The sequence below is a fragment of the Myripristis murdjan genome, chromosome 19 (assembly GCF_902150065.1).
Source record: "Myripristis murdjan chromosome 19, fMyrMur1.1, whole genome shotgun sequence".
NCBI lineage: Eukaryota > Metazoa > Chordata > Actinopteri > Holocentriformes > Holocentridae > Myripristis > Myripristis murdjan.
The window spans coordinates 9,762,258-9,788,407 of record NC_043998.1 but is presented as its reverse complement, the minus strand read 5'-3'; the positions used below and the strand labels follow the sequence as shown (position 1 = coordinate 9,788,407).

The following is a 26,150-nucleotide window of genomic DNA, read 5'->3' as shown; positions in this document are numbered from 1 at the left end:
GTTCAGTGTAGAAGTTATGGCAGTTCATCACACAAATCTCAGAAAGACTCACCGTTCCCTTCTGATTTATAGATGAGGCCTCTGCCCCTGTCATTATAGAAGATGGCTTCCTCATTGGCATCAAACTCCACAGCAGAGCCAGTGAGCGTGGGGCCATTGCCTGTGAGGGGCAGGGTGATGTCCTCCTGGAGGGAAATGTTCAGTGGGATTCCCCGCACGGCGAGGGAGGTGGCCACCAACAAGTAGTCCTTCACCTCTGTTCAAAGAAGTTGCGAAGGTGGTGACTTCCAGGTATATAATTGGTAAAAATGTTTAAATTGTCTGTGATGTTTCAACTGTGAGGACTGCACAGTATTGGCAAAAAATCATATTGCAATCTTTAAACTGAATATTGGTATTATGAGATGAAACATATGTCAATATGTATGTATATGCTCAATATCATATATCTACATCTATATAAATTATAAGAAACCAGCACATGACATTATTTAGAAGGCTTTTGTGAAATAACTTTGCCTCTAACTGCGACCTTCTGCAGCTTAAAAACTGTAAACATCAACTGTAAAATGCAGTTTTGATTATGTTTTCATTACTTGTGTATTCCTATGAACTATCATTAGTCTAGTTGAATACCAGCCATGGTCACAAACCAACAGGCTTTAAGAGGTATCACGACTTCAGGGTCTCTAAAATTCAGGTCATCAGGCCCCTCCATCAAGGGAACTCACTGAAGCAGGTGCGCTGGTCAGCCTGCAGGTCATAACCAAGACGACATTTGCAGCGGAAGCCAAGACCATCGTTGTCGGAATGGTGACTCAGGACGCAAATGTGCTGACAGCCGCCGTTGTGTCTCCCACAAGGGTTCATCACTGTAAGACAAGACAGACTGCACTCACTCTAGTATATTTGGTGTGTAAACTCTATGGATCAGACTCATCAGTGCTCTTATAAGATATTTATTTTTTTTTAAAGAGATATATCTGACTTGGTTTGTGCAGGGAGGCCAACTCCTTACCAACAGGTTGCAGGACAGGGTGTGAGACGACAATATGGCCTGGATGTTTTGCGGTGCGATAGAGGACTGTTGGGTTGCTGCCATTGAACCGGTTGGTTCTCACTACAGCCATCTTGGTCCAGTCGGTGAAGAACATGTGGTTCTCAAACACAGCAATACCAAATGGATGTGGAGCCTGGGTTACTCCATAGAGCACTGTTTTCCTGGGGAAAGACAAAGGGAGAGCACAATATAGACACATCATACGTCCCTCTTTAATCCTAATTTACTGTCTAGGTAAGAAGACATTTTGAATGACTTATTGGCGCAGATGTTTTTTTGTTTGTTTGTTTGTTTTTACCTGTCTAAACCATTGTAGGTGACCGTCTCCATCATGTCAAAATGGCTGTCAGACCAGTAGACCCTCTGGTTAACAATATCCAGTGTGATGCCTGTTGGAATGCCGAGCCTCCTCTTCACCAGTTCCACACGGTTGCTGCCATCCATGTAGGCGCGTTCAAGCTTCACCTGCTCACCGCCATAGCCCATGTCTGTGAAGAACATGTAGCTACAAAAAAGCCAAAATCTCAATTTAGTGGGCTTCGGGGGGTGACAGTAGCTTTTTTAAAGCCAGCTCATGTGAGAGTTTTAGTAAACTCTCATGGAATTTCTCTGAAATAAATGGATTTACCGATGAGTCACAATGGGTTTAGACCCAGATTCACTGATGCACAGTCATTGATGCACGGTAAACTTTTTAATTTTCTTGTCTTGGAAAATAAAACTGTACAGGTAGTGCCACAGCCATGGCCTTTCAAAGTTTTAAATTTTGACCTTTAATTATACTATAATTAAAGGTCAAACTTTTAAACTGAAGACAGAATAATTATGATAGTGTCCCCATCAGGCCAACTGATGTAACTGGTGTAATCCAACTCATACTGGATTTTTGGCACCAATACAATTATCATTATTTGGAAGTAATAATAATATTGGCTTTTTTTTTTTTTTTTTTTTTTTTTAGATAGAAGAACATACATTTGTAGTAATAAAACCTCTCAACTTCTCAGCTGTTATAGGCTCATACTCCGTCAACTCACAACCTATAAATCTGTGATGACAAGCTAATATTGGCCAATAACCAATTGATCAGCCAACATATTAATTGGGATCTGATGATAATAATATTAACGATAATAAAATTAATACCGTTTTCTACTACTAATAGCCACTCCAACATTATACCATCAAATTAGATTCTTTTGTTATAGTGTAAACAGCTGCATCAAATAGCTGTTCAGGCATGCTCAGAAGCACTGAAAGCACATTTTCTCTTTGACAGTGTAAAGGACCCACCCCACTGTAGGGTCCAGCGCCAGCCCATGAGGAGCCTGCAGGTTCTCAGCCACCAGCGTGACTCGATTGCCCCCGTCAAAGTCACAGATGTCGATGCGCTCCACCTGAGCCTCTAAGACATAGAGTTTGAAGTTGATCCAGTCGACAGCGATGTTCTGGACACTGTGGACCGCAGCGGTAAGGACCTCTTTAATGTCACCTCCATCGTAGTTGGCGGAGTAGACCTGGGAACACAAAGGGGTGATTTCAGTGTGGACAGGAGAGATGAACAGGTTTCTCTCACCTCATCAAATACTGTCCTGGTGCCCTTAAGCAAGGCAATTAAAAAAGAAACCCTTTCTGAACAAATCTTATATTTAAAATTGCACAATTTCAGTCATGCAACAGGTTGAGCTAGTAGTGTTTATTACGGTGCTTGTCCACTTACAGGTAACATTAGTTACACATTTGGATTCACAGATAGGTTGATGTTTTAAACTATAGCTCTGAAATGTTGAATCTTGCTCATGGAACAAAAAAACATTCACAAGATAGTTATATGGACTGACCTTTTGAGTATTGGTGTCACTCCAGAAGACGGTGTGGCTGTGCCAGTGGTATGCCACCCCTACAGAGTAACCTTTACCCTGGGATGGCACCAGAGTTCTGACAAAGCGCCCGTGTATGTCGGCCATCATCACATCACCCCCGTTGGTGAAGATGAGCTGTGGCATTCCAGCTGGAAAACACACAATTTGCAGACACCAGTACTTAATTAATCTGTGAATTTATTTTGCTTGATAATTCTCAGAGGTTATATCATAATCATTTTAAGTCTTATCTCCTTAACAGAATAATTGTGTTTTAGTATTATTATTGATTTTTTTAAACAAATCATTGCTCGTTTGTGGTAGAAACAGACAAAACTGTATGTTCCTCTGAGCACCTGAAATATTGGCTCTGCAGATGTGACCCTGCTCCAAGAAGTACCCATCAGCACAGCTGCAGTGATGTGTCCCAGGACGATCTTCACACAGCTGGTCACAGATCCCCCAGATCTGACAGTCATCATAGTCTGAGAAGTAAAAGAAACGGCCATTACTCTATTTATTTATTTATTTACATTTCAGGCACTGCAGTTACACTGTTATCCAGGATGACAGTGGAATACTGAAAACATAATGTTAAAGATCCTCAATATGAATGAATGAATTAACAGTTTTTTTTTTTTTTTTTTTTGACATTTTGAGGTGCAGATACTGCAACTGTAACTATTTTGGATATTAAAAGAAAAAAAAAAGGGACCTGCATTTTTGCATTTTTTCATATCTTTTGATGTATTCATTTAGCACAGCCTTTCATGCTTGGATTCAGCCACTTGTGACCCCCTGTCCTATTTCCTTTTACTCTTTCATCCGTGGTCTTGCGTAAACATGCCCAGACACTTGGACTGCATCCATCCTGTCCAACTGTAGCCCACTGTCACCCTCTGTGACCCTGATCTGCTCTAAATGTTGCTTCATTTCTCTGCATTTGCTCGGATCTCCAGCTCAGATGAGATCATTGCAAGATGTTGGAGGGTATCTTTACCATATATCATGCAGCAATATTGAAACATCTCAGAAACTGACACTCCATGTTCTCCAAGTTCACCTTTCATTTAAATGTGCAAGCATTGTTTTGCTGGATATTTCCACTTCCTCTATTTTGAAGTCACTGGTAGCATGTAAAACTATACTTTCCTCCAATATTTATACAGTGATAGCGGCTGTGCACATCAGCTCTGGTTCCTCATAACAACTACTATCAGAGCTGACACTCACCCACACATGAACGGCTGTCATTGCCCACAATGAAACCATCAGGACAGTAGCAGGCTCCTCCCTGAGGGGACGAGTGGCAGAGGAACTCACAGCTGAGGGCGGAGCACCTTTCCAGACCTGGGAGTTAGGATGGAATCATTATCAAAACACTGGTCATATCTAAGACACATTATCACAAAATACCATTAAAGATTTGTTTTGACTACCAATCACCATCATCATCACCATCACCCCTGTGATAGTGCAGTTGAAAGTCTGAGGGCAGTTAGCAGCTCTCCTTAGGAAGTCATTTCTTTATCTAAAAGTTAATCTTAAACCGAGTGTGTGTGAATGCAATCAAAGTAATAGGATTGTGATTGTGTCAGTGTCAGATAACAAGACATTATTGAGAAACATTTAAGAGAACAATATAATGCTTTTAACCCTGACACTCAGCTTTTACTGCCCTATGAAAATGCTGTAAATGTGTGTCTGATGTCTGACCAGACGTCTAAAACATGCGCAAAGTCCAAGTCATCCAATTCCCCATTAGAGAATTTTTTTTCATCTGAGGCATAAAGAGTTGAAAAATGCACCCTGTACATATTAACAGATGCATAGCTTACTGCAGGTTTGCTGAGCCGTGGTGTTGCTCTCATCTGTTCCTCCTGGACAGTCAGGTTTGCCATCACACACTTTGCTCAGTGATATACACACTGGAGAGCCTGGGCAGCCCCACTCACCAGGGTAACAGTCTCTGGAGTTGCTATCTGAAAAGGTTGAAATAGGGAAACACTAGTTTTCACAGCACAGGCACCTACAGTAACAACACTAAGTGAGCAGTGAAATGTGTAAATATGAGTGTTACAACCTTTAAAATATATTCTGCTTTTTAACCAGGTGTTATTGCGTGCTTCCAGTACCTTTCCATTAGTTAATAAATAGGTTAATATGTTACAATAATGACATTGTTGTTAACTACGATTAAAAGACAGGTCGAAATTGGCTTGACTGACTTTTGCCAAATGCTAAAGTAACTCTGTGTCAAATTTCCAGTTCAGGTAACTTGTGTGTCATCAACAGGGAGTCACTCACCACATCCTTTCTCATCACTGTAGTCTCCACAGTCATTAAAGTGATCACACACCCAGTGCTGAGGAATACACCGGCCACTGGAGCAAGTGAACTCACTTCCACTACAACTCTGGTACTCTAATGGGGAAAAAAAATGGATCGCAGTTATCGCTCTTTTAAATTCAGGGATCCTAAAAATTTTCCAAACTTTAATTTCTTTATTGGATTTGAAGATTTATGATGATGTTAGTGCAAAATTTTGACTGTTTTCAAGACTTGTTTAGGAACCTCCAATTAAGATCTAAGGCAGCCATGTAAATTTTGCATCCTAAAAGTTTGTTCTTTGCAGCTGTTGTGTACCCCATTGTAACTCCTAATAGGGCTCTGCTTGAATTTAATGTTACAAGCATTATAAATCAACGAAAATCAACAAACAGCTACCAATGTACATTATTCAATATTGCATACAATTAAACCCTGAACTTGAAAAAAGCATCAAGGTTTGGTGTTTAGTGCCATGATCCACTTTTTCTTTAAGGCTGGATTCCAGACTGGTCTTAACAAGATCATTGTATTTTATCTACTTTTATCTGTGGTCACATGCAAACAGTTTAACAGTTAAAATTAAAAAATAACCTGAGGTAAAACTTGAACTATGAACATCTTAACAAAACCAAAATTAAAACCAAACCTGAACTGATAAAATGACATAACAAAACGGCTACAGGCTATGCGTCTGTGCACTTCAGTCTGTGTCATCCTCACCACAGCCTTGCTCATCACTGTTGTCACCACAGTCGTCCCAGTGGTCGCACACAAAGGACAGAGGGATGCAATATCCATTTGCACACTGAAACTGGTGCAGGGGGCAGTGCTGAGTCGCTGAAATGAAACACAGTGACTGAAATTACAAGAGGCCAGGCCACCTCACAGTGTAGCTGACCACATCACTCCAGAGGAAACAGCCCTGTGGAAACACTTCAGTAACATCAACGGGGCTGAAATTTCTAGCATGTCCAAGGATCTGGATTACACTGCAGACAAGCTGATTATTGATGGACATTTAGAATAACTGCAGCTGAAGTCTAACACCCACATTTTATCCTCACAACAGACAGCAACATGGCCATTTAGATAAAAAAAAAAAAAAAAAGTTATGTTTGGGATGGAAGATTCGATATAGACCTAAAATCATTTGACATTTATTTACACCTCAGGCCTTTAGCTGGTGCTGCTATCAAGAACAGCTCACAAGGAGAGCAATAGTAGGATAAGTTTCATTTCCTAGATGGCCAGAACTACATGCAACCAGTGATAAGAAGCACAAAGGTTGGTTTGGTGCCCTTACAATATTTCTGTAGCCTGAGAATCTTTAGGAGCCAAGAGCAAGGAAAGGATTAAGGAGAATGATAGAGAGAAAGAGATATGTTTTTCATAAGTGAATAAACTGAATCATTGTTCTATTCAGCCATCTGTGTTTGAGTGTTTTTTGTCCGATGAGTCTTTTCTACTCACTGCAGTTGGATTCATCGGAGCCATCCCTGCAGTTCTGTATCCCGTTGCAGTGCTGAGTGTTGTTGTAGCAGGCCCCATTGGCACAGGTCCTCTCACTGCAAGGTGGGTAGTCTGGGGAAAAACAGACACAAACTTACTATAAAGGGAAAAAGTCTTTAAGGCTCCTTGTAAATGCAGAAGGAGCGTGAAATGTATTTGAACGTAATGTCAAAGTAGGACGTTGTAACTGATGCCTGTAAAATAAAAATTAATGTAAATCTATAAAAGTGTGGACTACAATATCTCACAACTACAGTATGTCAGTGTGTTAAATTACAAACAGACTGCAGAGCTTGAAATACTTATAGGCTAATATTATACTGCTAAATTATGACAGGATTAAAGTCCAGTGTAGTGCTCGCTCATTAAAAAGCAAAATACAAAAATTAGTTGAATTTACAACGTGACACCACCAAGCACAATCCAACATTTCAACATTTTCTAGCATAATGAGCTTCAAGTACAGGATTTATTGTAATAGGAGAAATCAAAGAGGGATAATTGCTTTTCACACTTTCAGTTTATTTCATGAAAAATGTGTCCCACATGTTTTGCACATAGTGTGTATTTTTATTGGATCTGAACTTATAACTATGGCTCATAAGAATAGGACATGGCACAAGCAGGCTAGTTTGGTAAAACTTCACAATGGCTTTATTCCAGTAATTTTTGTATTACTGTAATCTGTGGGAAGGTAAAATAATACATCTGTATGTAATAAAAATCTAATACTAATATTAATAACCTTGTATTGTGGGATAGTTATACATCAGTGCAACTTCATAATCTGTATTAAAGCCAAGTCTTGCTACCAGTTTGCTAAATCTAGATCCAAAATGCACACGTTAAGATCTTACTGCAGTTGTTCTCGTCTGAATTGTCCAGGCAGTCCGTCACGTGGTCACATCTGTAGCTGCTGGGAATGCACTGGCCCTCCTGGCAGGTGAACTGGTCTGGCCTGCAGGTCCGACCCTCTGAAACCATGAGCGTATGAGGAGTTTCATTCCAAAATGCTCTTTTCCAGACATATTTTGATAACAAGACATTTTTTATTGTTTGGGCTTCACATTAAAACATAGCACAGGTTGCTTCAGTTTAAAGGGGAGCCCAAGACATTTGAAGGATTTTAATCAAAGTTCCTAGTAGATCATTTTAGTCTGTTGAAATACTTGTGGCACCCTGATAAAGAGGGCCGTGAAGATGTCTTAAAATGGCCTTAAAGGATAAAAGTAGCTATTAAAAACTGTAATAAAGAAAATTATTTACTTAATTAATTAATTACTCTCCAAATTTTGACATTGTTGTTAAAATCATCTCTAGTTTACATAATCATTCAGGCTGAATGTTTTTTCAGTTTCAGTTTACAAGGTAAATACTGTAGATACTATCTTCATTTTCCTAAAGGTTGTGGCTTTGTTCATGAAAATGCCACCTAGTGGTTTGCTGCACATGCTTGATGCATGCACAAGCATGAGCATGTGGAGGAGGCTCTGCCATTAACATTAACACAAAAATATGCACATATTATTGACTTAGTATTACATTTTGGGTGTTTTAAAAAATTATAAACTTTTTCTTTATGCCCTCCAATTTCAAGGTGTATGTGTTTGTAAGGGTGTAAGTATTTGGACAGATTCAAATGATCTCCAATAAAGTAGGAATTTTAAAAAGTATAGTGGAAGTCCAAAACTTAGGCTATAGAAAATCATTGAATCTCCCTTTTTTTTTTTTTTTTTTTAATAAATATATATAAAAAAAAGAAAAGAAACTAAAGAAGCCGTCTACATACCGCAGGTTCTCTGTTCATCTGAGCCGTCAGTGCAGTCTTCCTCCCCATCACAGACAAATCCCAAGGAGATACACTCGCCGCTTGTCACACACTTAAATTCCTGTGCGCTGCAAGATGGAGGAGCTGCCACAGAGAACACATGAGGTGCAGTTGCAGGACTTTCATGTCAATCATAGCAACACATCAGGCATCATGTTATTACTGTGAGACGAGGGGTTTCTCTCTAATCTTGTTATCATTTTCTACATCAGGGCTGTTTTGTGCCAATTTCCTTACTAATTAGTTATTCAGTTCTTCTCCTTGCTAAGTTTTGAGTCATGCACTCAGTGTGTTTTCCATTGTCTTACTTGAAACACTCACTGAAACCAAAAAATAAATACACTGTAAACACTGCCTTTTTACATTAGGCACTGTAAAATTAACTGCTTAGCCAGTAGTGGATATGATACTCACGACAGTTGAGCTCATCAGAGTCATCTGTGCAATCTTTAGTGCCGTCACACCTCCAGTCGATGTCGATACACTGACCGCTGGAGCACTGAAACTCCCCACCATTACACCCCCCTGCAGAAAAGACAGAAAGACAGACACACAGATGGCATTTATAATATATATATAATCTCTCATTCTGTATCACAGCAGTCAGCAGTCAGTGGCCCTCAGTGTGGCTTTCTCTCTCTACTGGCTGTTCAAGACCCAAGACAGTGTATACAATGTATCAGTTCATGTGCTCCATGTTCCACTGTGATGACAAATTTTTGTATCCATTAATGCACAGCCTATCCACAAGACCTCTGACTGTGAGACTGACAAAAGCTGCAGCACCACACTGTCTTGAATTTGTCCACAGGTTTCCGCACACCATGCTGTGTTCACTACTACTCAGACATCAGAGTTTTGGACTGGCAACATTTTTTGAACTAGACTGCCAAAAACTTGAGTGCCAGCTGGGGATGACAAGACATTTTTTTTTTTTAAATTTTTTTTTATTACCCTGTCCACCATTTTATTGCTCATTGTTTCAGTGACCACATTTATGACATTTCTAACCAGCGCTATTTCCAGCATGTGTGTCGTTTGAACCTGACAACATGTGATCAGGCCTTTAAACTGTAGTTAATTCTTCACTGTGAATGATTGTGCTGTGACCTTGACATGATGAGAGACAATCATTTGAAATAGATGGATGGTGTCTGAATCAGCAGAGGCCGGAGAACACTCAATACTTTGCAGAATTTCACCAAAAAGAGAGCAAAGCAAACAATGAAATGATAATAAATGTTACATCTTAAACGAACTCAGTTGATGCAAGCCTGTAACCCTGGTTGACTAATTTCATTCTCAAACAGCAAGCTTTGACAAGGACAAAAAATTAAAAAAAAAAAATTAAAAAGTATTTTCTCTCAATTTTACTGTTCTAAAGTGTTTTTTTTTTTTTTTTTTTTTTTTTGTAAAACACTTTGAGATTCAAACCTGCATGAACTAATGGATCAACTGAACGACTGATTTGATTAATGTGCATAAATGCGTTAAAATCCTGCATGGTTAACAATAGACAGCATTATGTGACAGCTTCTGCCATTAACATGTGAGGGATTTCAATCAAATGCTATGTGCCCACTTTGGAACAACACTGTTACTTAATGATCATATTTTAATATCACAGATTATTACATCCAAATGTAAATTAATAATGAGTAAAGAACAGAAAATAGCCAACACTGACCTTTATAGACAAAATAAGATTTATAGTCATGTAATTATTTTTGTCAGAGTGGCTGTGGCAGTTCTCAAATCTCATTTTATAATATCTTCCCTAATTTAGAGGTGAAAGAATTTTTATCCAGTTTGAAATGGTACATAAATGAACAATGTATAAATCCTTTGAAGGAGGAAAGATCATCTTACAGTGCAGGCAAAACACATGCATTTTTCTGCAACCAGTAAACTACATACCTTTGACAAGATGAATTCCTTGGGTGAGTATTAGAAGACATAGAAGATGAAGACCTTTACGGCCCATAACTGAATGCTCAGTCTCCCCCCTCAATTCTCTGTTGTTTTACTGTTTAGTTTTTAGAATGGCAAAATATATATATTCCTAGTAAATCTGCACCCTGCCTTCTCTCAACCCAAAATGAGCTTGGGGATAATTGTGCCTTCTTGACTAGCAGTCTAACTCCAAATGACTGGGGGTCCAGCAACATGAAAGGTAGTATTACAACTTTTTATGGCTCTCACTTTTACATAAACGTCATCTAAGATTAACCTTTACCTGCTGAGATGTTGTCTGCATCAGCAAGAAAGTGTAACTACTCATTTTTGTATAACAGTGGTGCAGGAAGGTGGATTTGTCACGCGCGCACACACACCCACCCACACACACACACACACACACACATGCGCAGGTATATACACTATAATCTGAATTTACAGATCGCATGCATATTTGATATTTGTATGAGCATGTAAATTCTCCTAAGCAAAAAAGGTTGATCAGTATAGGTGCAAGGTGAAGCATTTTAACACAAGGTCATAACCACATAAATATGGTCATATAATTATGGGAAACATACAAGACCATCACCAGTAAACTCTGGCTGCTGGTCTCCACACTTCATTGTACATTGTGTGGCCAGAGTCAGATGTTTATTCTCTTCATTCAAGTGAGACAAAACCTTTAAAATCACATGCAAAGTCAAGGGGGGTAAGTAGCAGCAGCTATGGAATGGGGTTTATGGGAAGTGACAGTGGAGTTCTAGTTTATTTTATTTTATTTTATTTTTACTGGGACAATGCACATTAATGAACATTTCTGTAGGCTGATTTTCAACTGTTGTTCCTGTGCAAGATGGAGAATGAAATTTACAACAGATAAACAAACAAACACTGATAAAATATTTATAATATATTAAAAACACCTATATGAGCACAGTCAAGACTAAGACAAGCGGAGCATACATGTAATTAACAGATAATATGCAGAAATAGCACAATAATAGGCAGACAAATAAAACCTTCAGTAGGCAGACACTGAACAATGTGACTCAAGTGAGGCTATAAATGAAACCATCAGTGGATGTGATGACTGGTGAGGGTGCAAATGACTTACCATTCTTGAAACTGTTCAGCAATGTGTTTGGAGGCACTGAATATGCACATCTTGGTGCATAAAAGGGCCGTGTAATTCCAGCAGTTACCATATAGCTCACTTATTCATAACACAGCAATGGTGCAAACCCTCTATCTCCTGCAGCTATATGTGCAATGTGCGTCAAGCCATGTGAGATAAAAGAAAAAAAAATCTGAACATCAAACAACCCTTGTTTTGAAAGGCACTATATAAATCTAAGTTATTATTATTATTATTATTATTATTATTATTATTAACCCTTTTACCCCTTGTTTTGGAGGGGGTATCATCAGGGGGAGAGAAAAGGTCAAAAGTAGATACCAAATATAAGTGGTACTCATCATATGAATACGGGAAACCTGAAGATTGATTTGAGATGCAGCTCAGCACTGTGTCAAGTTACTCTGGTCATAAATCTGTAATAGACACAGGACCAGCCAGCGCCTCATCACCATACCAATGTGTTACGAATGAATGAAGCGCAGTCAAACGGCAAACGTCCCATGTTCATGAGGCCTTGCTTAAGCTAATGTTAACTTGGCAAGCTGCATACAAAAAGACGTCCGGTCAACAGCTGACTCATGCCACCCCTAGTGTCAAAAAGACGTTACTATCCCCAACTTCCAGCGGCCTGTCAATGTACATCTACCAACAACCTGTAGTCAAGTTGTAATTAAAAAAAAAAAAAAAAAAAAAAAAAAAATCAGGAGGGATGGCCAAGGTTATGACTTCAACAGTTTTCCATCTTTTTTTTTTTTTTTTTTTTTTTAAATGGGGGATGAGAGGGTGGTGTAAATTGAAGTAGACATATTAGCTTACTGATGTACTTCCTACATGATGCATTTCCAACAGTGTTTAGCACTCCAGTAGCATGTTTTAGCTAGCTAGCTAAAAAAAAAATGAGTGAGATTCCTTAGTCTTGACCTATCTCTCACCTGTAGTTTTTGTCTTCTTGAAAAAGTCTCTGAGTCTGAGATAGAGTTGTCCACCTGCCCGTTTGATCATGCTCACATTGCAATATCCACAAGATGGCGTCGCTGTGCCGCAGCTCCTGCCGCTCCTTCTGGCCTCAATCGGTTAAAAAAAAAAAAAAAAAAAAAAAAAAAAAAAGTGTCATTGCATGTGTGCATGCCTACGGAAGCCCTAAAGGGCCATACATACATATATTTTATTTCCTCCGTTTTCCCGTGATAACGAGATAAATTTCCTCCGTTTTCTCGTTATAACGAGATAATTTTCCTCCGTTTTCTCGTGATAACGAGATAATTAAATCGAGAAAACAAAGCGATTGTGTAGTTTATTAAAGCATTGCAGACATCAGTCAGTGTAGCAATGTCAGAGGAGCAGGAGAATATCGATCACCGCATCACTTATCTGTTCAATCAAGGCCTGACACAGGCTGAAATAGCTTTATGCTTTATGTCAGGGGTCACCAATCATGTGCCATGCAGGGCCGAGAGGCTGCAGGTTTTCATTCCAACCAAGACCTCCACCAGGTGATTTCACTGATCACCTGGAGCTAATCGGTGAAATCACCTGGTGGAGGTCTTGGTTGGAATGAAAACCTGCAGCCTCTCGGCCCTCCATGGCACATGATTGGTGACCCCTGCTTTATGTGTCCAAGGAGACGTCAGTCAGCATGACATGTCACGTATGATGGAAATCTCAGGCCTATCACGTTTCATTCATTCATTCAAAACGGAGGGAAAATATCTCGTTATCACGAGAAAACGGAGGAAAATTATCTCGTTATCACGAGAAAACGGAGGGAAATTATCTCGTTATCACGGGAAAACGGAGGAAAATTATCTCGTTATCACGAGAAAACGGAGGAATTATCTCGTTATCACGAGAAAACGGAGGAAATAAAATTTATGTATGTATGGCCCTTTAGGGCTTCCGTACATGCCCGCTCGCCCTTTATATTATATTTTACTCAACAAGCTAAATAGTCTTTAAATGTTGAAATTACAGTTACAGTTTCAACATTTATTGATAAAATTACATTTTAAAAAGGAGGATGGTAGAAGGGGGTGGCAGTTTTGCAGGGGGAGATGATTTTGATGCCATCCGCCCTCACCCCCCCTCAACTCGAGTCCTGCCAACAACTGACTGTACATCATTGTAAGGTGAGGTAAGCCCTGTGATAAATGGAACTAGCCCACTCCAAGGTGTAAAAATTAAAAATAAAAATAATTCATAATGCAACTAGCAATCATCAGACCTGCACAGTTAGTAACACTCTTGGTTCAAATTCAGTCGCAGAAATCTGGGCCCGTATTCACAAAACATTTTAAGGCTAAAAGTAGCTCCTAACCTGCCGATTTAGGAGAAACTCTCAAAAATAATGGCGTTGCCAGTCCTAATTTTAGGAGTCCTAATTTTTTCTGCTAAGAGAATTTCACAAATGGTCTTAGCACTAAAAGTAGCTCCTAGCTCTGTGACAAGTTAAGGGCAGTCAGGAGGACTCCTAAGCCACTAAGACCAAGTCAGCCCTCCAGCCCTGTTATGCTGGTGTTGCAATGCCCAAGCACACTGTATACCATCATGGCAATAAGTGATAAAGATTTGGGTACAGAGCCTCCTCCTAATAAATGCAATAAAGATTTATAGTAAAAGTTTACAGGTTAATATAATTTGATGATGTGTATCAAAGTTCAGTATAGCATTTGTTAATTTTTCCATATGCTAAATAGATTGAATGATAGAGAGAAATACATTGTAGTCTCGAGTATTTACAAATAAGTGGTTCATATGTTACCTGTTGCAGTTGTTGTTGGTGCTTGAACTCTGTAATCTCAGTCGTCTCCTGAAACTGAAGTGCAGGTGATGAGTGGGAAAGCTGTAGGCCTACTGATCTGAAAAGAGATCTGTTCCCATGCTTCTTTTTTGCATCTTGATGTCAGCCCTGCCCAGAGAAGGCTGCATTTTTTTTTATTATTATTATTTTTAGATCTTTATTTAAATATTCCAAGAGCGTCATAATACCTCTTTCTGCAGTATTTCTAAGATCACTCACACAGACCCATTCCCCATCAGCCAATCACTGCAGGTATACTAAGTCAACTTGATCCTGAAACGTGACATCATCCATAGCAATGTCCCTTTCTCTTTGCTTAAGAGTTTTCTAAATTCCTCAGTAAAAGCTGGACTCGGCAGCTTTTTCAGCTGGACTCCTCTTTGTTTTTAAGAGGAAACTCTTAGTTAAGAAGTTTTAGTGACATTTAAGAGTACTCTTAGTAGTAAGATAAGATGTTTTGTGAATAAGGGCCCTGGTTTACAGGCATTATGTGTTTTTCTCTATACATAAAGCAGCCATCAGCTTTATAACATAAAATAGAAACCAAGAACTCATATTTGTCCTACTTTCAAGGACAGTCCAATCCGTATGTGAGCATGGAGTCCCCAGTCATCTGTATATTAAGAAGGGACGATGCACATTAATGACCATAAGCACTTGGATCCATCATGGAAATGTACCAGATTTAGCCACACAGGCTTGTTTCCATCTGCAGCTCCATCTGTCTTCACATGGGCCAATTATTTTCCTCACTGTCTCATACTTGCACTTTCCTCACATAAAGTTGTATCTTCTTTTTCAGTCTTGTGGTGATAAGATTAGGGGAAACAGAGTAGGGTACACTTGGTAGAAGTTATGAAAATAACAACAAATCAAACTGGAGGATGAAAATCTGTTGTCTCTAGAAACCAGTAGAAAGAGGTGACAGCGAACTTGTTCTTGTGATTTGGGGACATTGTGACATGTCTTTAAAAACCCTTACAAAATGAGCTATTGTGGGAACATTGCAGAAATTATCAGTTTTGTTTGACATCACATCTATATATCAGTATGAATATATATTGAGATTGTTTATCATTCATTTTAAAGCCCAAATGATATCACATAAAACAACATTCAACATTTTGCTTACAAAAAAGACAATTTTAGCAATCAAAATATATTTATTTTCATTACAATTTTATATATATAAAAAAAGGAAACTCGTCTCATTTACAAAAACTGGAATTAAGCAGAAAAATGTGTAGTATATCACTCGCTTACACCAAACCCTTAATTGAATATAGATTTTGGCACATAAAAAAACCCTTTCACATTACATGCAGAATTATTTATGGTAAATTCACAGACGAGCAAAATATTTCCTGGGCTAGAGAACCATACCAAGCTATTCCTCCTCTCAGCGCTTCAGCCCATTTTCAGAGCATCAATGTTTGGATAAGTCTCAATTACACAAGTATATAGTGATAAATAAGTAATACATTTAACATTCAAAAGGTTGGATGTGTAATGTTCTTGTCTTTCTGAAGCATAACATGACTGCTAAACAACAACAGCGATTGTCTTCTTTATTTGTGGTTTATGCACCAAATTTCACAACTGCCCAAAGTCTTTTTCTTCTACACAACTACAGTGGAATTACCATAAAGGCATATGAGGAGTGCACAGTGAAATGAAATAAAAGACATATTCAGGAATGCATTAAAGAGAAGTCAAATTCAGTGGTATCGCTTGGGATTGGGATTGATTGGGATTGCTGTCATAGTGAACTGTTGGGGTGTCTCATTAATAGAGCCTTCTTCCATCATCATGCTGGTAGTGAGTGTTGGTCACGCCACGGCTCTGAGCATATGGGTTCTGGCCGTATGGGTTGGTCTGGCCTCGATTAGGAGCGTTTAGGTTGCCATTTCTCACATCACGGTCATCATGCATCTACAGTGCAAAAAAAAAAGTGTTTCTTCACAAGTGACACCTCTGTAAGGACGACATACAGATAAAAGCTGAGGACACACTATGACTGCAACAGAAAGAGGAGAAACAAATTTGTGTCTAACCCTAGTCTTTCTCTTCTTCTGTCCATTGAAAATATTTTCATAACCTTGACTACTTGCCATTCCAAATTGCATCTCCTTTTTGTTTGACCTGAACTTTTGTTTATTGACTATTCCTTTAAAAAAAAAAAAAAAAAAAAAAAAAAACACTATGTAAAATATCCAAGGATCGGTTTAAAGAAGTCAGTTGAGTCCTTTAGACTCAACTGACAAAAAACATGTAGTAAGCATTAAATTTGACAGTTGAGTCTACACAGTTCTCATCATCTGCCTGGCTCGCTCATAAACCGAGCACTTAGTCCAGTTTTTTTTTTTTTTTTTTTTTTTTTTTTTTTTTTGTCAGTTGAGTCTACACAGTCCTGACTTCGGTCGACCCTTGATTTTGCATAGTGCACATTTAAAGATTTTCAATTTCCCCCCCCAGATTTTTTCATTTCCTCCCCATGCCCCACTATCCTCCCACCTTTCTGCTCTTCGTGCATGAGCACACACCCTTCCCTCGATTACAGATACAGACATGCTCACCATGCTCCTGCCTGCGGGGACCAGGTTTTGCCGGCTGTTGCTTGGGGTCATCTCCAGGTTGGTGCCACGGTCCCAGCTGTTGGTTGTGGCCCGTGGGATCCTAGGCACCCCGGCATTGGCATAAGCTGGCTGCTGGTTGGCTGACTCTCTGTTGACCAAGGGTGACTTGGCAGGAGAGTGGCTGATGTAGGCGTTCCCAATGTCGGGCATTGGGTTCTTCTTTGAACTCTTTGATGATCTAAATGGACAGAGGTATATGCAGGCTGATTAAAATCTTTTTTTTTTTTTTTTTTTTTTAAATCAAATAATATGTAAAACTAGAAGAGTTCACCCAGTAGAGTGCATATCTACACCAGGCATATCTCCCCTTTTCTGGACTAGGCTCCCCTATGTGTAGAGCAAAACTCAGTAGAGACTCAGCACTACTACTAAATGTCTCTCTTTCTCTCTCTCTTTGACTCTCTCTCACTCTCTCACACACACACACAGACACACACTAAAGACCCATGATGACATATAAAACAGCGGCCCTGTCATTTTTTTGTTGTTGTTGTTTTTACAGCTGTGATGCATCAGGGTATGTAAGCTATTTAACCTGCTGCCGCTTCACAGTGTTTTTTGCCCTGTGTGTCTGCTCTGTGTTCTGTGTGTATTTCTTGACAGCAATGTGTAAAATGCAATACATGTCCTGGATTTTCACCCATAGTCAGAGTGAAGGCCACAATAAGATGAAAAAAAAAAAAATAGCAAGCTAGACAATGAATGAAGAGAGACACAGTAGGCAATGTGGAGAGAGAGAGAAAGAGAGAGAGAGACATCATGCAGTCATAACTATGCAAAAAAAAAAAAAGGCTGACAAACACACAGACACACAGGACCAAACACATGACCTCCTCCAGGCTGTCGTTCAGAAGTAACCTGCCTGGTTATATAAGGTCAGATAAATGTGTGAGAAAAGCATGTGACACAGAGGAAAAGCCGAATTATTGGGAAACTGCTTGAGTGCTTCAAGAGGTGAGAAACTCACTTGCGCATCACAAGGGGCAGGGCGATGAGTGTGATGAGCAGCAGTCCTCCGAGCACAGAACCAACGATCACAAGCACCAGCTCCCATGCTAAAAAAAAATCCCAGAGATTGACAATGCAGCACATAAAAAGTCAGCAACAGGACTACAATAATTAAATGACTTTTTTGTTGTAACTTTTGAGAGCACTTTAAAATCACAACAACAAAAAAGACACAGCAAAAAAAAAAAAAAAAAAAAGTCACTTTACTGTAATAACACTGTGACACTTTGGCATAAGGGCTTTCAAAATGTCACGGAAGGCTTCTAATTTGCTTTCATCAATTTTCATTTGTAAAATACTCACATTCATTGCAGTTGAAACCAGAATATCCAAAGGGACAACTGAAAGACAAGGAGAACCAATGTTTTTTTAAGCTTCTTCTTATCTTTTCTTTTCAGTGTGTTTTTTAGCACCTATCTTTTACAAACAAGATAGATAGATAGATAGATAGATAGACAGATAGATAGATAGATAGACTTACGGGACACATGGGCGGGTATTGTCGTCCGGTGCTTTTTCACCACTGGGACAAGCTGCAGGAGTGGAAAATGAGATGACCAAATGTAACAGTGCTCTCTAATTTAGTTTGCAGTATACATAAGAGAGGATCAAATTATGTCCTCCCCCATCCCACACACAGACACACACACACACACACACACACACACACACACACACACACACACACACACACACACACACACACACACACACACACTCTAGAATGCACTTACAAATCTGTGCTCTTGCACAAATCTCAAACAGTTGCACTTACCTGTGCATATTCTGGTGCTATAGGTGGACTTAACGTAACCCTTTTTACAGGTACAGTTGAAGTCGCCAGAGCGAGCCTCACATGTAGTCGTGTTAGAGTCGCAGGCATTACTGTCACAGAGATCTGTGGCTATAAATGAAGGAACCAGAAGAGGGCAATCTTAGTAAAACTTTGTCCAGAAAGCCTCAATTAACGAGTATCTATCAGAGAACTTAAAACATGATGAACTTTTTCAGTGTTTGCTGTATTTTTTGTGATAATGGCTGGGCAATTTCACAATATGTGCAAGCAGACGGTCTACTAATATATTCATTCATTCATTCATTCATTCATTCATTCATTCATTCTCCAAGCTGCTTATCCCAATCAGGGCCGCAGGGTGCCAAAGCCTATCCCAGTGCTCACTGCGCAGAGGACAGGGACACACCCTGAAGGTTGACACAGACACACAGACACATCCACGCACACATGCACACCTAGGGGCAATACAAATATATACCTATTCATATGTTCATCACGGCTGATGACTTGCAAAATATGTTTTACGAGATTAATGTTGGAGCTGAAATGTGTTTTAAACCATTTACTGCAACTCGCATACACTTTAAATTACTATTGACCATTTTACAAAGCATACCATACTGCTTTGCAAGGCTGAATGTGCTTTCCAACAATCCAGACAGCTATTTCTTTCCATCTATTTCAGCGTGATACAAACAGAGACTTTCCAAAGTGAGATATTATCCTCCGTTTGACTTGATGCCCTGACTAGATCATTTTGTTTAGGGTTAAAGAATTAGAGCCTCCAGTGGATGAGCCACACCTCCAGGCATAGGCAGATAAATGTTTTTCATGTTTAACATCTGGACAATGGCAGTATTATATTTTAAAAGGGCTACATCAGTATGTTGTGAGTTTGTACCACTGATCACCTAACCAACAGCTGAGAGGATTTTCACCAAAATCATCTGTGTGTTTCCGCTAGATACCTTTAATGATAATAATAGGAGTGGTATATAGCATTTTAATATATAATTATGTAGTTATTTACTGCATGAAAACAAGATTATTTGGGTGATTGAATCCTGACATTATTTGGGACGATGAGCTCCCATGTTTAGGTAAGATAATTGAGTATACCATTGAAAGTTGCTCCCGGTACTTTATTTTTAATGTTCTCAGTAATCTTTTCCTCTGTGATGTCAGATTGTAGTTCGTAGATGTTCTCTACAGATGCACTGACAAGCTCATCCTTCCTTAGTGACCAGTATTTTCCTTTTGGTATGGGCCTGTATGGGTGACAAGCAGAGTTAAGGTTGGCTGTATTCTGCAGTTGTTAAGGCAGATCTCATGAAGTGTGATCAGATTAAATAGTTAGGTGACTAAATAGTTTGGATAAATATTAAACGCTTTACACTGACAATACATAAAGATATTGCAAAGAGATGGGATTTATAATTGTCACTCTATCACTTACGTGATCTTCAGCACTACAGATGTAATGTAACCAGTCTCTTTGAGGGCCAGCGCCAGCTGTATTTTGGAAGGAAAAATGTCATTTTGTTTAGGTCATCATTTGACTGGACATGAACTGTCCCCTAAGTTAATTTTCAGTTCTAAAATCATTTTGCTATTTTACAACTGTGGTATAGTAATAATATTGTAGTATTAATATTGTGTAATAATATTATCTGGTAAAGTACATTCACCACCATTCCCATCGCTTTAGGGTACCACTTTACCATAAGACTACTTTTGTAGAGGTTTTATGAATGGTATATAATTAAGTTGTTAATTAGATATTAAATGCTTTACAAAACACTTATAAACTAGTTATAACACAGTTTTCTTACATCATCAGAGATACCATGGATGACTGCCTAATAAAGGGACAAGATAATGTAAGCAACTAGCAACAAAAGATCTGAGATTCAACAGAATAGAAGCAATGCAGCAATAACTTGATCTTGCAAAATAGTGAGCTTGCATTGATGTATGAAAGCAGTGTTACACCTTATTTATAACTGCTGATTAATGACTTTCCAAGTGTTTCCAACCTAATTAATTACCTAACTGTAAACCATTCATAAACCCTTTATAAGGGTAGTCTTATGGTAAAGTGGTGGCTAAATTATCACTACGAACAATGCAGTTCACAGCTTTCTCCACGCACTGTTTGTTGCTCTTAACAGTGGCACACTTCTGTTTCTGCTTAGCAATCAGAAGCATCTGTCTCTTATAGTCTTAAAGCTGCAAGCAGCGTTGGACAGGGCCCTCCACCCGTGCCTATGTATACAGCTGTTTAATGAGGAAAAGGTCATATGTCTAAAGCATAAACAAAAAAGAGAGAAATCAGTGAAAGATAGTCACAAGTACTGATCTATACAACAACATAATCTAGTGGCTGCAAAGACAGCAACACCATTACATGAAAAAAGAGGGGTAATGTGATTGCTTACTGAATCAGTAATTTTATCAGCTGCTTCTTGGAATTCCTTTGATTTCATGTTCTCCATTTTACTATCATATGGTATATCGGTGTCAAGGTTTCCGGGGAAAACCTTGGCTGAAAAAGAAAAACATTAGCATTTTATAATGTCCCACAAGTACTGCTCCCATACCTTTTTATGCCTGTTGTTGAAGTGTCTTCCATGCAAAGGTTAGAATAGCACTGGTCTTCCAACATTCATTCATTCATCATTCATTTTCCATACATACTTATTTCCATTCAGGTTCACAGGAGCTAGTCTGGTACAGGCCCCATAAAACCAGATTTCAGCGATCTAAAAACCAGAATGAATTTAAAATAATCTCTCTAGTCTACAATATTCCTGTGTGAACTGGGCTTTTAATTAATGACATCCCAGAGGTCACACTCTGGCATTGTAAGTAACCTTCATTTAGTCATCTCATTCATTGTTGCCCACGTTTTTCTACAAGATCTTCTCACTGAGCAAAAAACAAGAGCATCATAGTGGTACTACTAGCACTCACCGGGGCTACAGATTCCATTACCGTAGATTTGGCCAGCCAAACACAAACAAATATGGGTGTTATTGTAGCGAGCTTCACAAGTGCTCCCACTGCCACATGGATTTGAGGTACAGGGATCTTTAAAGTCAAAGAAAGCACACATTAATTGTATGTAAGCACTTAAAACTACTCATTGCTATGGAGATAGCAGTGATTGGGAGTGACTAGTTACATGCAATTAAATTACAAAATAAGTGTAATTGTAATTCAATCCAAGTGACTGAGGGAAAAAAAAACAAGTAATTAAAATGCAGATACTAATCAAAATGTTGGTGATTAGAAAGGGGTTACACTGAAATATATTCTTTTCGGTGAAAAGCTTATATGTAGAATGTAAGGTTCATTATGTTGCTTTACATCTTTTCGACATGGAAAAATGCCTTCTTGTGGCAGATTTCTGGACAACGCAGGTCAGCAAAGCCACTGGGACAAATTTGAGCACAACACCATCAAGGGTAGTCCCAGGAGCCATCTCTACGTCTAGACAGGCTCTTTTCATTTGGCAGTACGCATTCAATGTCTGAGTGTTGCTGTTGATTGGTTGTCTTGTTTGAATTTCCACTGCCCATCAAATCAATGTGCATTTCTGCCACGTCAAGGCGGTTTGTTGTTTGTGACCTACAGACTTGTGATTTACTTTCGTGGTTGTGCTTAAAAATTAAAGCATGGCAATCTTATTTCAAGTTATATTGCGGAGGTTTAAATAAAAGTTTGACAGTCAGTGATGGGTACTGCTGTGAGGTTTACACTGCATGGTTTAAATTTTTGGTTGTTAGGACTTTTTTTTTACCCCGTTTAAAACATTTGTTGGAAAAGTAATCAAAAAGTAAGTCAGTTACATAACTTTGAAGAAGTAATTCCATTTTTATATGAAACCTGTTGCATTTCAAAAGTAACCTTCCCAACACTGGGAAGACAGTTGCTGTGGTTAGAAATGAGGCTATCATATGGTGGTGAACATACCCAGTTCTGAGTCTGTGGGCTCTGGATCGGTTGGACTTGGTGGAGCTGAACTGGTGGCTTCAGTGGAGTTTTCTGAGGGTGGAACGCTGGGCGTGCTCAAGTCAGGCGTTTCTGAAGGTTTTGCTGTGGCTTCCCATGTATCCTCCTCTGTGGACACACAAAGGTGAAACTGCTATCAGTCTTTTCATCCAACAAATACTGTACAAAAAGCCAGCTTGCAAAGCAGCTGATGTATTCCCTTCAGGATATTAGTTTTACAGCCTGAATCTATTCTACACTCCTGGACGCTGTTCTGCCCATAGACAAACAGGGAACAGATGAAGAATAAAATCATTGCAAGAAACAGATGAAGTGACTTGTTTTATCAAATATTTCTGAGCTGTTGCTACAACTATAATGTATTTGTAACCGCTTATAATTGACCTGTGGAAGCCATAAATTCTCAGTCTAGATCAGCCTTTGATAAGATGGTAATTTGTGGAATCTGTGATAAAGCATTAGTATAAATGGGTGGGAGTGAAACGGTATCACTGGTATCAAATGAGTATTTGATTAAGGGTCATATTTACCAAAAATATATTCCTTTCATTATTTCAATAACATTCCATAACATAACATTCTTTCAAAGCATCTTACTGTTTCAGCCTATTTTACTGTGTACTTATTAGGAAGTTGTGAATGGACAGTGGACTGTCCCAAGATGTATAACCAATATTTTTATAACAACTCTAGCAAGTAGCATTTTCAGCCTCACAGGTACAATCTTAGCACCTCAAACCAAAGCAAGATTTTTTATTTATTTATTTATTTATTTTTTAATCTATGCTCTACAAATGAATAGATTTCCATTTGTGACTATGGTTTGCATATTGTTCCTTGTAACATTTTGTGCATTTCAGTTTCTTCTTTTTCCCACAGTTGGGACAACTTTCTTTCTTTGATTTAGCAGGATCCCAAATTTTCTGCAAGCATTATGTCCTCCAAAGTGACACCTATCTCAGTTAAGTATAAGCTAAAATGTGAGTTCAGCAGCATATCGCCACTGATGCAGTGCCATCTTTGCCCATTGCAGGGTTTCCACATAAGCAGGCTGCCTCACCATGTCACATGGTCATTAAGGATCATAAAAGTAGCTTAATGTTTAAGTTTCGATTTGTACTTTAGTGTCATTTACAGTAAACCAAGCCCAGGGTTAGGGAAATAAAGATGGGAGTGGAATTGCTCAGGCCTTTCAGAACAGACTTTTCTGAACCATTAGAGATATGCTGAATGTGCTCATCCCCCCTCTGGGTGGTTTACACCCAAAAGAGCAATTAAACACCTGACATAGTTAAATATGACTCTTACATGTAAATTGGGGGCATCTGACATTTTCTTTATTTGAGGTAATAAGTATTAATACTGGTTAAAAATACTACTGGTAAACTATACCTCAATGTCAACAACTGGCCGACAAGTCACATATTCCTCTGTCCCTAGAATAATCATGCGTTATCATTCAGTGTCATTTAATCACTATTTACTGTTGTGCAACACATCTTTCTAATCACAAACCAGTTCCGTTGCGTGAGACAGAAAGCTTGGCTTCCAGGTAGGAGGGTTGTAAAGTCAAGCCTGACAGCACCAGAACCCCTGGCTTAAGTTTCATTGCAATATCATGCACGGCTCTTGTTTGTGAGACTAGCACACTGTTCAGTACAGTGACAGAAAAGAAAATTACTGCATGATTACAAAGGGATAAAAAGGTTATATTTTATTTTGCTCCTTTATAACTGATACAGTAAAGGTCAATGACTTTGTGTAATGTCACAGAGACTGTAAAGTCATGGATACACTTTGGCAGGTGCGTTTCCATAAGAGCTCAGGAGTTGTTAACCACGGGTACACTAACACTGTCAAGCAAGAAGTCTGTCCCAGCTGATGGCAGCGGGGCAAATGATCTCGCAGTGACAGGTAATTAATAAATGACACACTACAGATGATGATGCTGTCCAAAAGTTTGGCTTCAGTATTTTTTTAACTCCAACAAACAGGAAAAGAGGATGGAAAACTCGCCACTAGCTGCTGGTGGAAGAAGGACGGATACTGAGTGTAGGAAATGGTTGAGTGACTTCCTTGTATCATCCCCTGTATGTTTTTCCTACATTTAGCCTCCCAGATAAAAAAGGCTATATAACAATCTGAATTTAATTTCACAGGATGTTTATTCCCATAAACACATGATACCAAAGTGGAGCTGACTGGTGGGCTCTATGTCATACCAAGGGTATTGTTTGGGCGAGCATTTCTCAAAATGAAAATGCTTCCTGTTCCTGTTGTGCCACTTTCTATGGTCAAATTCTACTGTCAAAGGTTTCCTCTTTTGCTTTACACGACAGAATACACATGCTGGAGTGATTTTCCACAATCCAAATCTACTTGTTGCACCACCTATCATTGAAAAAAAAACAAAAACATACATTACATACATGTAACAGGCAAACATTTTGCCTGTGCTGGAAGAATAGCGATTTTGTCCTCAATCCACCAGATTTCCTGAGATATCTGATCCAGTAGCATCCAACATAAAAAGATAGGTTGATGATTTCTCTGTGATGGTCTCATTTGTTTTCAGTTAAAATGCCAACATTTCAAACCTGAAAGTGGTGGTGATTTATTGATGTTAAAATGTAGTCATTTTGTTTGAAAAAAAAAAAAAAAAAGTGTCACTTTCTTGACATTCATTTCTTTTTTCCCCAATTCCCTCTTGCAGATAAATAAAGTATTTCTGATTCTGATTCTGATAATAGTAGTTAGTAGCAGATTTGAATTCTTTCACATTTGCTCACAATTCAGCGTGACCCATGGAAATCATCGATAAGGAGATCCTTGACTATGAGAGAGAGTATGTACATGTATGGTGGGCAGATCTCATAGAAATCTCCCATTGGAAGCTGGCCCAGTAAACAATGAATGGTACTGCTTTACTCCAACAAAAAGTCAGGAGACGCAATATATTGTCGGCCACAGTCTATGATTTGGTCAACACTTGTCACAGGATTCTTCATGATGTTAGCAATCGTTATACAAGACGAATCAAGTCATAAAAGTTCAAGTCAAGCCCGTGTACCAGGATCATACGACATGCTGTAATGGATTAGGATAATAACAACCCAAGCTTGCTGATATAGCAGTATTATTTATGCTTTTATGGACACAGATTTGCCATTAACTGGGAGAGAGGAGGACCAAAACATAGCAACTACAAACAT

General features: G+C 38.9%; 2 protein-coding genes across 2 annotated transcripts in view; both read right to left on the bottom strand.

Annotated features, from left to right (window-relative positions):
• The window catches only part of lrp2b (low density lipoprotein receptor-related protein 2b), a 50,549-nt gene extending 39,975 nt beyond the window's left edge, over positions 1-10,574 (bottom strand). Inside the window, exons 1-16 of the mRNA XM_030078647.1 lie at positions 10,508-10,574; positions 9,005-9,115; positions 8,552-8,674; positions 7,620-7,736; positions 6,724-6,834; positions 5,974-6,090; positions 5,230-5,346; positions 4,761-4,904; positions 4,156-4,272; positions 3,279-3,407; positions 2,902-3,071; positions 2,354-2,577; positions 1,359-1,565; positions 1,019-1,221; positions 732-872; positions 53-256 (exon numbers count right to left, since the gene is read on the bottom strand). Of these exons, the coding sequence (XP_029934507.1) occupies positions 53-256; positions 732-872; positions 1,019-1,221; positions 1,359-1,565; positions 2,354-2,577; positions 2,902-3,071; positions 3,279-3,407; positions 4,156-4,272; positions 4,761-4,904; positions 5,230-5,346; positions 5,974-6,090; positions 6,724-6,834; positions 7,620-7,736; positions 8,552-8,674; positions 9,005-9,115; positions 10,508-10,574 (2,302 nt within the window). The remainder of the gene's footprint in view (positions 1-52; positions 257-731; positions 873-1,018; positions 1,222-1,358; positions 1,566-2,353; positions 2,578-2,901; positions 3,072-3,278; positions 3,408-4,155; positions 4,273-4,760; positions 4,905-5,229; positions 5,347-5,973; positions 6,091-6,723; positions 6,835-7,619; positions 7,737-8,551; positions 8,675-9,004; positions 9,116-10,507) is intronic.
• A 5,695-nt stretch (positions 10,575-16,269) lies between these two features.
• LOC115378187 (mucin-13-like) lies at positions 16,270-20,442 on the bottom strand (the record flags this gene model as incomplete). The annotated part of the gene is made up of 8 exons (XM_030078370.1): positions 16,270-16,416; positions 17,061-17,298; positions 18,088-18,175; positions 18,432-18,469; positions 18,610-18,661; positions 18,904-19,032; positions 20,044-20,192; positions 20,381-20,442. Coding segments are annotated over 8 exons (903 nt in total), but the record flags the coding sequence as incomplete, so codon positions are not given.
• Positions 20,443-26,150: the final 5,708 nt, after the last annotated feature.